The sequence below is a fragment of the Lepisma saccharinum genome, chromosome 7, assembly GCF_977018435.1.
Source record: "Lepisma saccharinum chromosome 7, izLepSacc3.1, whole genome shotgun sequence".
NCBI classification, from domain to species: Eukaryota; Metazoa; Arthropoda; class Insecta; order Zygentoma; family Lepismatidae; genus Lepisma; species Lepisma saccharinum.
The window spans coordinates 16,440,868-16,457,067 of record NC_139235.1 but is presented as its reverse complement, the minus strand read 5'-3'; the positions used below and the strand labels follow the sequence as shown (position 1 = coordinate 16,457,067).

The 16,200-nt window shown below is 38.6% G+C and overlaps 1 protein-coding gene across 4 annotated transcripts in view; it reads right to left on the bottom strand.

The window, feature by feature from the left end:
* Positions 1–16,200, bottom strand: part of LOC145989744 (cell adhesion molecule Dscam2-like) — a 363,117-nt gene that overhangs the window by 57,149 nt on the left and 289,768 nt on the right. For all 4 annotated transcript variants that reach the window (XR_014441890.1, XM_083125027.1, XM_083125028.1 and 1 more), the window contains exon 14: positions 15,762–15,910. Coding sequence is in view for 3 of the 4 variants with exons in the window: in XM_083125027.1 (XP_082981153.1) it covers positions 15,762–15,910 (149 nt within the window). In the remaining variant the exon portion in view is untranslated. The remainder of the gene's footprint in view (positions 1–15,761; positions 15,911–16,200) is intronic.

Here is a 16,200-nt window from a genome sequence, read left to right as displayed (position 1 = left end):
GCATTTTATTAAGCACATATTTTGATGAGTGTAAAAAATTAAATAAGACACAAGGGGCTGAGGCATGGTTTGAATTTCTCGATCTAGGTATGGATGCAGACAGACACGAAGTTTTGTGTGTGGACACAAATGATAATGGAAAAATGCTGTTCACCCCGATAGCATAGTGGTAATGTTGTTCTTGCCTCGTTTCCATCGACAACATAGTGGTTACACTGTCCAATATTAAGAAGTTCTCAAAATTATTCAATCACTCTCTCTCTTCTTCTTCTATTATCTTGGTAACCAAAAAAAGGTTTTCTCAAATGTTTAGACGGCTACGAAAACGTTGAAATGTAAAATATTGTTGCATTGTAATCAAAAAAGAATTTGTTGAATATGCCTAACCTAAAATAAAATTCAAGAATTAATAGAGTTAAACATTTGCCACTCTGAAATGGCGACGGCTATCATAACATTATTTTCAGCAGGATAATAATAACAATATTATATATATTAAGGATTAGGTCCGAGGGATTCTTATTCACTACACTTGCTTCTAACCTGTCCACACTGGAAACCGAAAACACAAGTACGAGACACTAACTTGGGAGAGGACATGCAAAAAACTCTGCGGGGCTCATCTTAAAAACTTCAGTAGATGTTTGTCATGGAACTCCCTCCTTAAATTCGATTCGAAAGGCACAAATATTCCGGTTCTTGAATAAGAAGCGCGTATGCCTTCGGAAAGAGAGAAGAAGAAATAAATAAATCAACTCATGCATATTCTTCATGTACGTACGCTTGGTAACAAGAAACAGTATTTTTTTTTCTCTTCAAGAAATTGTTTTCAATTTTTTGCTAGGTGACCCAACAGGAGTGGACGAAATAGCTTATTTATTCAAACTGGAAGCTTGCTTTTTTTCAACAATGGAAAACACATTATTTCCAGTAAAATATCGACTCAACTACCTAGAATGGCTACCACGGGCTTGGTGACTGAATACTAAAAACTATCGAGCGACTTACTTCACAGCAGTGTCACTTAGTTTCAACAAGAACAGTTCAAGGCTTCCCGGGTGTCCTGCAAGGTTCGGCATTTATTTTTTTAATAGCAAGCAGATGAACTGGCCTTACAATATGAAGACCCCTCTCACTGTGTCGGTTGCAGTTATTTTCTGGTAATTATGTCTTGCCGATGGCGTTGTCGCTTTTGTAATCATACTTGGAAGTTATTTTTTTTATTTTGCTTTTCGCGACATGTTCGACTAATCGTGACAATACGTTTCAACCTTTCTGCATAAACGTTGAAACGTTCCAACAAATAAACGTTGAAACGTTCCAACAAATAAACGTTGAAACGTTTCAACGTTTATTTGTTGGAACGTTTCAACGTTTATTTGTTGAAACGTTTCAACGTTTATGCAGAAAGGTTGAAACGTATTGTCACGATTAGTCGAACATGTCGCGAAAAGCAAAATAAAAAAAATAACTTCCAAGTATGATTACAAAGCGACAACGCCATCGGCAAGACATAATTACCAGAAAATAACTGCAACCGACACAGTGAGAGGGGTCTTCATATTGTAAGGCCAGTTCATCTGCTTGCTATTAAAAAAATAAATGCCGAACCTTGCAGGACACCCGGGAAGCCTTGAACTGTTCTTGTTGAAACTAAGTGACACTGCTGTGAAGTAAGTCGCTCGATAGTTTTTAGTATTCAGTCACCAAGCCCGTGGTAGCCATTCTAGGTAGTTGAGTCGATATTTTACTGGAAATAATGTGTTTTCCATTGTTGAAAAAAAGCAAGCTTCCAGTTTGAATAAATAAGCTATTTCGTCCACTCCTGTTGGGTCACCTAGCAAAAAATTGAAAACAATTTCTTGAAGAGAAAAAAAAATACTGTTTCTTGTTACCAAGCGTACGTACATGAAGAATATGCATGAGTTGATTTATTTATTTCTTCTTCTCTCTTTCCGAAGGCATACGCGCTTCTTATTCAAGAACCGGAATATTTGTGCCTTTCGAATCGAATTTAAGGAGGGAGTTCCATGACAAACATCTACTGAAGTTTTTAAGATGAGCCCCGCAGAGTTTTTTGCATGTCCTCTCCCAAGTTAGTGTCTCGTACTTGTGTTTTCGGTTTCCAGTGTGGACAGGTTAGAAGCAAGTGTAGTGAATAAGAATCCCTCGGACCTAATCCTTAATATATATAATATTGTTATTATTATCCTGCTGAAAATAATGTTATGATAGCCGTCGCCATTTCAGAGTGGCAAATGTTTAACTCTATTAATTCTTGAATTTTATTTTAGGTTAGGCATATTCAACAAATTCTTTTTTGATTACAATGCAACAATATTTTACATTTCAACGTTTTCGTAGCCGTCTAAACATTTGAGAAAACCTTTTTTTGGTTACCAAGATAATAGAAGAAGAAGAGAGAGAGTGATTGAATAATTTTGAGAACTTCTTAATATTGGACAGTGTAACCACTATGTTGTCGATGGAAACGAGGCAAGAACAACATTACCACTATGCTATCGGGGTGAACAGCATTTTTCCATTATCATTTGTGTCCACACACAAAACTTCGTGTCTGTCTGCATCCATACCTAGATCGAGAAATTCAAACCATGCCTCAGCCCCTTGTGTCTTATTTAATTTTTTACACTCATCAAAATATGTGCTTAATAAAATGCCTCAATCGCACGAGCTATGGCATCCTCTGTAAGCATCCAAGCAACCACATGTATAAATTATAGTCTCCCACACATAATACTCTTTCATGTCCAAATAGATTCGCTTCCTCCACCATCAGGGCAGTGGGAGCTCGTGTACCATGAGGGGTTGAATAGACCTAAAAAAAATCGGTTGGGATGGAAAAAAAAATAGATATCTTTCTCAGATCAGAATAGCCTTGTATTTGCTGTCCTCGGGTTTAAGAAGCCTAGTTACTTAGTTGGTTGTTTCCCCCCTGCACCTTTTCAATTTTTGAATAATCACTTGTTAGTTATGAACGCACCGTTGACATCTTGTCTGATTATTTATGTGTTTGGGTTGAGGCTCCGTATTTGCTCGCAACATTTATTTTCTTCTTTTTCTTGTTATATGATTTTTACATTAGAAACAACAGATTTCCATTAACAGTATTTCATGTTATGGAAACATTTAAGTCTATACGCCATCGGAGGTGGGATTGCAACCTACGTCATCCGACAAAAATCAGAATCTGTATTGTAACATTTAATTGCTCAGGTCATTTTTAAATATGTACAGCTATAGATAAACATTGTAACTTGAGCCCTCAGAGTCGTAGACCGGCAAAAATACACCTCTGTTAATCGCCTCGTGTGGGGAAGAGGGACAATTGTAGTTGTTGGTGTAATGCACTTCGAAGCAGACGTGCCCCACTTTTTCAATTTCATCAAAAACAACCATTATTCATCCTCATCGTTGCCATTAGCCAAAATAGCCTCGCGTTACAATTTTCGTAGTGATCTTCGTTCGCCCCTTGGCTTTTCGTAGATTAACAAAAATCGTCTGAAGTTTGAACTCTCCATACTGTTGCAATAACCTAAATAGTGCCATTTTTCTGTTTCTGTTTGCCAACAAAGCAAATCTACAGGCCACAGGTTCGAGAAACAAGACATTTTTTAAAAATTCTCCTGCGCATAACATAGACCACCTATAGCAATAATATAATATAGATCGATTTTAACAAATATAATTCAAAGTTATGTAGTGAGATTTTGGTTTAGTATTTAATCACAACAGCAAAACAAACTCTCCATTCGCTTCACAACAGAAGTTAAGTGCATTTTGCATACATGCAGAAACATAAATTTACGCCTCTTGATGTGGTTGTTGGAAGACTATATACAATAAGACACACCGCCCCATTCTTTACAATAATAAAAATATTGAATAAGTAAGCAGTGGAGTAAAATCCTTTGTTTCATTTTGATGTGAACAAAAATTATAGTTGATCTGAACCCCTTGTCCAAATGAAGAGTAAGCTCCGGTCCCATCTGGAGACTGCAAAACTGATATGTATGTCTATTCAGAAAAACCCAAAAATTTTAACATCCATGCACATTACCGTACTGTGGCTGTTGCGCCCCACACCCATGTGTAATATTTTATTTCTCTTGTTGGCTGAACGCGAAGATGCTCGAGACTGCTTTCAAAAATTATTTTCGGCCTCGCTTCACGATACAGCCGTATGCATGTAAAACTAGTATATCACACACAGGCAGAGGAGCAAAAAATAACATTTCTCTCTTCCCCTCGCTTTTGCCCATCTTCCAGTGTTCGTCTAGATAGCGTGACTAGCAAAAATATTGAAATCGAAATAAGAATTATCCGTTATGGTCTCCCTCCCTTCTTTGCATGCATGTTGCGCTGACATGTAAATAAGCGCTATGCTTTAATAAAAAAAACAACCATTGTACAACTGTATAGGTTCTCGTCCATCTCATGCCAGGGACTGGGTATATCTTGTGTACAGTTTATAGTGGCATCATATTCCTTCACCAGATATCAAACTCGAGAGACTTGCAAGACAGCTCAGGTTATAACTTACTACGAGGTCTGTTTTTTTAAAAAAATAATAATCGTCAGTCCATATGACAATGCTTGCTGTTTAACTAACAGTATTCGAATCTCTGAGGGGCCGGGGCATTCCGCATTTACCTTTGCTAGAAAACACAGTGCAATAAATATTCTTTTTAAGTTATGCAATAATTTTGACATTATATTCATGTCCATTCCCCAAGACTAGATTTATATACACAACCAACTCGCTCTTGCAATATATTATCTGACGCGACATTGTGAAAAGTTCTCGTATGTTCGCGAAACAGGAAATACACGTCATAGCTTCCGTGAATCGAAAGCAAGGTTACTGGGGCACGCAAAATACCGTAAGAAGTATTATATATTCCAAATGCAGGCATCATCATTTTTCTCTTGCACAAATAGAATAATCGGGCTGAATTTCCAGTCTAAAACCACCATGTTCTGGCAGCAAGTATCAAAAACTTGTGGTAATTTTATTATATGATAGGAGGTGAGTGAAATGGTTGTTGCAAGTTATCTTTTAAACCCAGTACGTGTGTAGGAAAAACTGCGTATAAGCTGTCTGTGTGTCAGGTGGTCGTGTCGTTCGCTAGTTGTATGTCACAGCTTAACCCGTACTAGGTAATATTTTTACATGAGGTAAGTTGTCATTTCAGTATAATGTTTTCAGAATTGCTTTTCGATAATATTCGGTACTTAATTTAATCAATTGTTAGACAAAGCCTCTAGCTGTAGAGCCTATTTGCAAAAAAAATAAGTTTGGTAACACTACTCGTCGAAAGCAGCTCAAACAGTGTTGCTAGCTGTAGGTTAATTTTCCCCGTTATACAATTGCAAGAGGTGAGTTGCTTATAGCCTATCTGGAAGGCTTGGTGTGTGTGTGTCCATGGCTTATGTCGTAGGTTAATAAAATTTGCAATAGATTTTGTGTGTTGGCAACCGTCAGCCCTTACATGTGATATAGCAGCCTTACTTATTGTAAGACATAGTGTGTATGTATGAGTGGGGGAGGTTAGTTTAGTTCACGATAGATCAACCTGTCACGCTATGACCAATTTCTGCTTTTGAGTCACCTGTAAGGCTATATGTGGGTAGGTGAGGGAGCTTAGTTTAATTCACAATAGATCACATTTTAAATTTGCTCACTCTCTCTGTGTCTGTGTGTCATCAGGCGATCGTGTCGATCGCTAGTTGTATGTCACAGATTAACCTAGGTACTTCAAAAAATAAAATTGTGTGTATCTCATGTCGAACTAGAAACAAAAAAAAATCAAACATTAAGCATGCATGCAGATTAATTAAGCTGTAAATTTAAAATTTGGCCTCCCCCAAATCGCATTTCATACATACATACATACATAGGACCCGTGGCCCACCTCCCAAGAGGTTTGGTTAGCATGCAATAGATCAGTATGCAATTTAATATCCTCGTCTAGTACGCTGCACTTCTTTGCAGTGCAGGTGTATCCCGGTGTCAGGCTGGTGAAAAAAAATAACATTCAACCGAGTAGACGAATAGCAGTGTTCAAGTTCAGAAGATTCAACAAATACCTGTCTGCTGCTTTAAACATTCATTTGATTAGTTAACCACTCACCACGTGGTCATACACCACACCACATATTACACCTCTCCAAGACGTGGTGCAGACACCAAATACACTACATGACACCCAAAATCAACAAGATAGGTTGTACCGTGTAACCAACTAGACGTGTGAGTGCGATCAAAAAATGCAGCAAACTAGACGAAGCTATTGAATCAAAATAATCACGTGGCATTTTTTGAATCTGACTTCACCCACCCCTCTTTTTTTAATTCTTAATCGCAACAATAATTAACCGACTTTTTAAGTTTACTCTATGCACAGATAGATTAATCGGAGGACTGGGCATACAGTTTAAAATAGAATCGGAATCCAGTAGGTATCGAACCCGGGACCCTTTGATTACAACATGACAACTTATCGACAAGAGGAGATATTTTTTTTGGTGACGTGGAGTACTTTATCTTTCGAGGAGTCAACATTATTTTTTTACTCAGTCGTCATATAACATGAACACACGCAAACATTCACATGTGCTTTTATTATTTTGTGTTCGTTAAGTACAAGTATATTCTTACATAAATTATTGTTTAATTTAATAAATTGTAAACTTGGAGCCTGCTATACTAACACTCCTTCTGTCTATTGAAAGCGAATGTTGCGTGCATACGGAAATAACACAGAAAAAAAGCGAATGGAAGCAATTTAAAATCAGTAGAGCAAGATCAGTATTACGAGAACGTAAAAACACGTGCTTTCATTCAACTTCGAAAAATAAGAATAAATATATGCATACAGAACACATATGCTTTCTTTTCACAGTTGTAAAAACATATAAATTGTACATGAAGTAAGTTACGGGAAGGTTCTCTCTTTTATGTCTGTGTATATGTTGTACAATTAGGTACAAGTTGTTGTACAATTAGGTACAAATTGTTGTACAATTATTTCCCCCCAGTTGTCCAGTTGGAGTTGGGGGCACAACACTGGTACTATTTGTACCCACAGTGCTAACTCATATATTTTGTTTAATATTTTATTTCAAATTCACTGTCAGAAACTAGTGTTGCCAGTTCCTGGATGTAGGTTTACCTACTCTGTTGGTTGTCACTGTCAAGCTTCCAGTATTCGTACAGCATAAAAAACCATAACCCCCCTCTCAAAATATATACATTGTATACGCCAAGATGCTCAATAGTCTAGCAACACATCATGAAAAAACATGCCAAGAGGACCCAGTGGGTTTATAAGTCAGTGCTATATATAACTCCTATTTGTAGGTTAGCTTAGCCAGTGAAAAATCTTATAGTAGAATTTTTGTAGAGTGGGTTGGTAACACCGACGAGCATCAAATAATAATTTCAAGCCTCAAATAATAATTTCGAGCCTCAAAAAAAAAACATCCAATAGAGTTGCCAGATGTAAACAGAGGGCAATAAACCCCCCTCATAAAAAACTACAGTAAAAACCCACAGTGTCGTCAACTCTGTGCCCCTCAAAATATACATCATATAAAGCTACGATGAGCCCCACATGATGATTCGAGCCTCAGTAAAAAAACCCAGTAGGTTAACAACACTGTCAAACTACGGCAGTGTTACCAGATGTAAACAAAAAGCAATAAACCCCCCCTCATAAAAAGCTACAGTAAAAACCCACAGTGTCGCCAACTCTGTGCCCCTCAAAATATACATCATAGAAGGCTACGACGAGCCCCACGAGCCCCAAATGAAAATTCAGTACCGGGCCACTTGTACTACAACATTTTCAAAGACACTGTCGTACTTGTGTGCCGGGAAAGTGAATATGTGCAACCAAACTGTGCTCTGCCCCACCGAGCTCCAAATGATGGTTCGAGCTCCAAATGATGGCCCAGTACCCGGCCACTAGGTCTACTCAGATGATCATAGTAAATGGTTCGCCTCTGCTGATCTCTAATATTCTTCACCCGTCCAATTCGCAGGTTACGCTCCTGTAGTCAAAACCACTACGCAACGGTCAACAGTCGAATGCATCCATCATTCAGCCGTTAGATTCATGCACTTGAACTACACTCTGTCCAGGGAATCTCTGGAGGAAGCGAACGCAACCAAGTCATCTGCGCAAGTAGTGACTCGAGAGGGCTCGATGAATGAAGACAATAGAGGAAAGTGAGCGCATGGAGGAGAAAACGTGGTTTCAGCTAAAAGCCGTTCTGTACCATTATGCGTTACCTTGCTCCTATAGCCATGCTGCACTTGTCCAAGGCCTGTACTTAAAACTGCCTACCTCGACCCATGCGGCTCGATATCAAGATCGCGTCTGTTCCTCAACGTTCATCACACCAGTCATCTGGGGCTGTGCCTGTTCCTCGTTCACAGCTCTGTCCGTATCTCGAGTCTGCCGCGAACACTCACGTGGGGGCAATGCGACCATTATTTTGGAACAGAGGTATATTCCTTGTAGGGTATCTTGCGAGAGAAATGTCAATTTTTCAGTTTAAAATGTAGGCTATGAAATGCGTCTCTTCTTGCAACAAGAAATTGAATTATAGAAAAATCGCAACCAATCACATTATTGAGTTGTAAAAGGTTTAAACTGGATGGTAACTCGTGGAAGAGCGGACCATCATGATGAGGTGGGTCAGACAATGGAACACCTGATTCTTCTCTGTGCAGTACCCACTACATCTCCTCAAGGCAGAGGCGCAATCACGAATTTTTGTCTGGGGGGCAAGTACCAGGATAAACGTACCAATAATAATAATAATAATACGTAATAATAATAGTAGTAACAATAATAATAATTTCAATAATAATAATAATGTTATTATTATAACATTATTATTATTATTGTTATTATTGATTTACTTTATTTTACATCGCTTCTTGTTCCACTTTTGTCTAATTTGCGAAGATGGGAATGAGTGATGATATGATGAAATTGATGAATGGACACACATAAATATCCATGTCTAAGTCGGGATTCGTATCTGGGACCAACATTATGATGATGATGATTATTATTAGTAGTAGTAGTAGTGCTAGTATCAAAGACGTTATTACCTTCGTAAACTATGCAAAAATGGAGTAGAAGTTGGTGCTAAAGCATTTGTGTTCGAACAAATGATTTGAATTATTTTTTCAACACGTTCAATTTCACATTAATAATGGAAAAGAAGCACAGAAACTATTTTTGAAAGACAGAAAATGCTTGATAAATGCATTCTAAATATAATTCTCTTTTACTTTAACATGTATAACTTTGATGCACGATATAGGTATGTCTCGCATATATGCAATATCGAGCGACGTGAACATTAAATTGTGTAGGTATTCTAAGTTTCTTTAATACATATTATATACAACATATATTATTTAAATACCTTACGCAACCAATTCATCCATTTCACAATAAACCAACAGAAAATGACATAAATTGTCTCTCAAATGTACACGTTCCCTTTTCTCAAAACAACTGTTCATGCATATAAAACAAAATCAATTAAGACAAGTCTTATTTTTCTGTCTGGAAATTTACAATGCATTATAGAGAACAATGAAAATTGCGAGCGAAGCGATCAAGAAAATTTTTGGATCCAATTTTTTGGCAGGCTGTAATCAATATTGATTTAATAGGGTGCAAATAATTTCACGGGACGCTAATGCGTTCTCTCTTTACAACTTTTGTGCCTCCCCGATGGTGTAGTGGTAACGGTGATAAACGGGTCCCGGGTTCGATACACGGTGGAGGCACATGGCACAGTGGTTCGGATCCCACTTTAAACTCTAGGTCCAATCCCGATTAGCCTTTCTGTGCGTAAAGTGGACTTAAAACCACAAATCAATCAATCAATCAATCTTACAACTCATTTTCATTTTGATCGTTGGGCGCCCAGGGCCGACTCCCGCCGCCCCCTACCTACGGTTCAGAACTTGATAAGACTAAAGAAAGCAGTTATTGCTAGCGAAGCGATCAAGAAAATTTTACGAAAAATATTTTTATTTGCATAAAATTTGAAGTTGTGGGCGGTAATTGCCCCCTGCAGGTACACTGGGCCGTCAATGTTTTTCCCCCCTAGAACTCATTTCAGTCCAAGGTTGGGGAGACAAGGCCCCCCTGTGGTTGCGCCACTGCCTCAAGGGAACCAGTTCGGATGAACGCCTACACTGCCGCGATTCGTGTCTGAACAGGCCAACGTTCTACGACAGACTGATTACGAGCGTTTCAGTTGCCTAAGCACGAGAGATACGCGCATGCGCTCCTGTTAATACACGCCATCCCGTATTTTCAATACGTGCTTGTTAAGAATACTCAGTTGTAATGGATTTTTAACTTGGTTCTACCACTTGTCGTAAGAATATGAATGTAGCAGTTACCATGCTTGATAGGTGCAATATCCTTTATGTTTACTTAAGCAGCCTTAGGACGTGTGTTTTAAAATACCGACATTGAATGTCCACCATGTAATGATAGCTCATTCACTAAAATATCAGATAATTATGATGAAATGAAGATTCCTTCGCTTGCCTTACCTGGGATCAAACCCAGAATTTCTGATTTAACTAGAACATGGACTACTTTATTTAATAATCAAAATTCCTATTCAATAAACACTTACGTTACTTTGTCAAATCGGAGTCAGATAGCTTTCCTTGTATCAGTTCTTTTTTTAATAACTGTTGCTGCCAATGATGCTGTTAAATTCAAAGGACCGCCATCAGAGAGATATATGAATATTTTCACTAAAGATGCAAAATAAATAAATTAAAACATGTTTTAGCATGGTAACTTATGTTAAACAAAAGTGATAACGTAATATTACCTATAAAATATATATAGGTAAATCTATCCCCTTCATCATGCCATGGTGGCAGTGACGAGCTCATCACCACGCTCCGACCGCCTATACTACATATAGTTGCCCTCGGGTACCCATTTAATAGAGACTGTGTGAACTCCAGAGCAGCTCCATGCAAGGAGCATTGTTTTTCCATATTATTTTTCCAACAACTCTTGGAATCGAATGTGGGTGAGGCATCCTACCGATTAAAACACGGTAGCTGTCTCACAAAACTTATTTTAAATTCACTTTATGCTCAGGTAGATCAATCGGGACTGTGCATACAGTTTAAAGTGGGAACTGAATATTGCAATGTGCATACACCGGTGATCGAACCCTTGACTCTTTGATAACAGGGCGACGGGTTTATAACTTGTCAACGGAAGCCAGATCCCACCTCTCACTCATTGTTTGAGTTTTGTTTAATATCCACTTTTATGCACAGGGACTGGGAAACCCGGTACCTCTTGATTACAAGGCAACCACGCTACCACTACGCATGCCGGACCCCGTGGCCGAGTGGTTAGCACATCGCGCTGCGACGCCAAGGATACCGGATTCGAATCCCTCTCGGGCTTGGTTGTTTGTGAATGTCCATTCATCAATTTCATCATTTCATCACTCATCCCCATCTTCGCAAATTAGCCAAGAGGCACAAAACGCGAAGTAAAATAAACTAAATCAATCAATCAATTAACTAGAGCATGAATTACTTTACCGAAATTTCTATTCCATAATCACTCACGTTACTTTGAAAATTGGAGTCAGTTTGCTGTACATGAAGTGAAGTGAAGTGAAGTGTTCTCTCGAGAATTGATAACGGTTGTTTTTGAATTCGGAATGTGAAAGAGGAGGCAAATATTTCCAACCGTTCCGCAATTAACTTTGTGAAGAATAAGATAAACTTGTGGTTCAACTCGCCCCGAGGTTATTCCTCTACTTCCAACTGTCTCCTGAATGATATTAAAGCTGTCGACATTTCTGTAATGCCTTCTCTCGGAGCCAGGCTATCGCCTTGCAGATCCACCGAGCAATTTCCTCCTGCTTCATCTAGAAGTCTTCGGAGGTAAAAAATGAGATCCTTAAGCAACCCCACGTGACACGGTCGCCAGGAGATACATCGCAGGGAAAATATTACTTCCGTGCTGAGCGGGTTAAGAACGGTTGGAGGTAATTGTTTCTTCTGCATTCCTCTCAAGATTTCTCCCTGGGTGGTTTCCACTATCTAAACGTGCACTTAGCACCTGAAAACATTAGTTCTTCCAAAACAAACGGTATCTGTTTTCCTTAAAGCTAGTTTACCAGTGCCGTACGAGAAACTTACTCACCTGAGGGGGAATTCACAGGCCCACACGTTTTCTTATAACTAAAATTCAAGAAACCATTTTCTTATTGAATCACTGCTACCCTTGTTGATTATATACGTATGTGCAGTTATTTATTAATTATAATAAACACAAATTACCATAATTAATAAATATTAATAACCAATTATTGCATGAGTGTCACACACATATTTTACCAGTAGCTAAAACTCACAATAAAATAACAATATTTTTTTATTAATTGAATGGCTCGGGTGTAAAACATGGTGACATTTTTGAGTTATAAAGCAAAATGTGCCATTCTTCAATTTATGAGTGAAACTGCCATGCCATACAATTTGGATTGGACTCAGTGAAGCTTTCTGAAATTGGTAAAAACAACACGAAAGCAATGTGCTACAGTATAGCTTGTAATAACATTTTTTCTTAATGAACTCAGAAATTACCAAAATGTCACTTGAGCCTCTCCCATGGCGCAGTGGTAGCGTCATTGCATTGCAATCAAGGGGTCCCGGGTTCGATACCCGGTGGAGGCACAAGTGGTTCGGATCCCACTTTAAACTGTAGGTCCAGTCCCGATTAGCCTTACTGTGCATAAAGTGGACTTAAACCACCAACCAACCAACTCAAAATGTCACTTACCATGTTTTACACCCGAGCACTTCAATTCTTTTTTTTAGAGGCCTCCCCGATGGCGCAGTGGTAGCATCGTCGCCTTATAATCAAGGGGTCCCGGGTTCGATATCCGGTGGAGGCACATAGTGGTTCGGATCCCACTTTAAACTGTAGGTGCAGTCCCAATTAGCCTTACTGTGCACGAAGTGGACTTAAAACACCAAATCAATCAATAAATCAATCATTTTTTTGTATTAGAGGGGCAGCTGTTTATTAATTATAATAATTACCAACATTAACATCATTACTCATCAATTGTACACTGTCACTCGCATAACACGCATTCAAATGTGGCGCCTGATACGCCCTCCAAGTGCATTTTGCCTCCTATTTACCTTACATTTAAATTATATGAACAAAAGTAATACATACATATTGAGACAGCCCTAGGGAACAATGCAATGTAATTTTAATTGTTCTTTAAAAATATCACGGTAGAAAAAATCGAAAAAAAGAGGAGGTGGGCCTGACAGGCCACCTCCTCGGGTAAGCTACTGTTAAGATAATGTTTAATGCAGTAAGTTATTCCGGAATCTGTGGAACAAGACCCCGTAACAGTAGAAAAGGGGAGAAAGCGAGTGGGTGCAGCATTGCCGTGCTCGCTGCTGCAAACTGCTGGTACACTCTGGCGTGTAGGGGTGTTCTTCTGGTAAGGCACCCAAACATCAACCTGACTTACCCGTCTCGGTAACTGCTTTTGGAAAGCCAACGAGGCTCTGGCGTCTGTACCTACGACTAGTGTAATCCTCCTTACATGTGCTGAGTGTCCTTTTACAGCCTCAGCTTCTAACTCTAGTAAGGATATTTTAGTCACCAGACACGTCCTTATTTTAGTTATGGTAAGGGGCTGGGCCCCGTATAATGTGACTGGTGAAGAATAGCCTAAGTAGTGACGCACCCATAATTTTCAATTCAATTCAATTCAATGCTGGTACACTCTGATTGATTGATATTTGTTACTTACGGTCACTTTTCTGTAACTTTTGGCTAATCGCGATGAAGATGAGTGATGATATGATGAAGCTGATCAACAGACACCCACAAGGAACACCCATACCAAGGTCAGGATTTGATTGATTGGCTCTATTTTACTTCGCTTCTTGTGCCACTTTTGGCTAATTTGCGAACATGGGGATGAGTGATGACATGATGAATGTGAATGGACACTCACAAACATCCATGCACATGCCAGGATTCGAACCCGGAACCCCTGAGGTCGGGATTCGAACCAGAGACTCTGGCGTCGAAGCTCGCTATGCTAACCACTCCGCCACAGAGGTCGACCGGTGAGCGCTTGATCAATGAACGCGTTGAGAGGGTAAGTAAGTACATGGAGGGGAAAACGCGGCTGCAGCAACAGCATACGATATGATAAAATGTACAAGTGATGGTCGCGAATATAAGCAGCACCGTAAGTTCTCAGTTGAAATATGGATAACAATTGCGGCTTTTTTGGGGGCCAATACTTTATATGCTCTTGGTATTTCATAGGAAGATCTGAACCCTACCCATATATCTGGCTTCAATAGTCTAGCACGTGCATGACGACATAAAACATCACACAAGTATTTCCCTACGTCAAAGTGTCAATTGAATGGCACTGAATAAATCTGAACAATATCCTTGATCTCTTTAAAGCCATCAAAATTAAATTTGCCAATCAAGTTTCAACAACACTTGAAACATATGAGGTGTTCAGAGGAAAAGTGTCGTAACTCCATTCAAGACAGTTTTGAGAAAAGGGAAAAATTAGATAGCTAGGTACTATGTTAGCTATTGGAGCACAAACATAGTAGTGCCTCTATGAGTAAGAATTTGAAACTTAGGACATACTTGCTTCCAACACTGAAATGTTCATACTTCACACTTTCAAGTTACACGTGTAACTCAATTTTCATGAAAAGTGGACTTACGGCACTTGTGCTCTGAACGCCTCATATATGCTAAAATATTTCGTTAAAGGACTGACTGTTGCACATATAACTACTTCGAACTGGTTCTAGTAGGCCTAGAAGAGAAGGTCTAAATATGGGCGAAGGTTTAAATATGGGTTTTGGAGTTATCAGCGCTACCGAGTGCTGCAGCCTGGCAGAGGCTATTGGAACTGGTTATCTGTCAAGGACAAAGGTTGTGGCGCCAATTCGCAAGAGAATGTGGTGGTTAGTTTCGGCCTTGGACGCTGTTATAGAATTGCGACCTCCGAAAACTTTTTGCAGGTATGTTTTAACTCAGCGTTTTTTGAATTCTCATCTGCTTTATATAGGTTATGATATTAGCGGTACATAAAACAAATGTGGGCTTTTATAATACCCTGATTTGTTTGTGAAACATGTACCACAGAGAGCAAAAATAAATTTAAGAAGAAAATAGCTTGATGGTCTAAATATGAGCTATGACATGAGGTGTAATGTTGAGATCACATTTTCAACAAATATTTGGATGTTATCTTAATTTCGATTTTTCCCATTCCGCGTGATTTTCAAAACAGATTATTCATAAATATGAATTTTATAATGTTTTAGCGATAAATGACTGTTTTTTTAAATTTTAATTGCTTTTTGGGATATACTATACTTTAGAATGCTATTACATTTCAGTATACATTTTATGGATATGCATTTTAGAGGCAGGTGCGTGATATATTAATTTTTTTCCTCCCAAGATAACAACATAAAAAGGGGGGCCCATATTTAGACCTTTTCCTCTAATTGATTAGTGAACAAAAAAATTGGACTCGTATACAGTTCTTCAGAGCAGGATATAATGGAAGTACTCTTTTTGGATTTAAAATTAATTGTATGATTACAGCTCGATTCAATGAAATAATGTACTTACGTTGCACAAGAAGTTGCAAGACTTGCTGCTCTCTTCCATACATATTGGTCGCCTGGCAAACGTAACCACCGCTGTCTTCTGGGATAGCGCTCGTTATCTCTAGCTGCGAAATTATACCAGTGGAGGTTGGGAGATCCTTTGTAGAATACCTAAAGAGGATATTCATTTGCTAAATCACTTAATAATGGAGCGAAAACATGGTTACAGAAGTCAGTATTGTACCATTGTTGCTTATGGATCTTTGTTGTCATGCAAAACGTTATTGGAACTTACTATCCATAATTTCATCAAAATTCAAGAAGATTGGGAGATATGGGTTAAACAAAAATAATTTACATGTATGGGTCATTCATACAAAAATGTACTCAATTTAAACAGTAAGACTACATGGTTTTATACAGTTCATATATCAATAAAGTTTTTAATTTTACTAAGATTG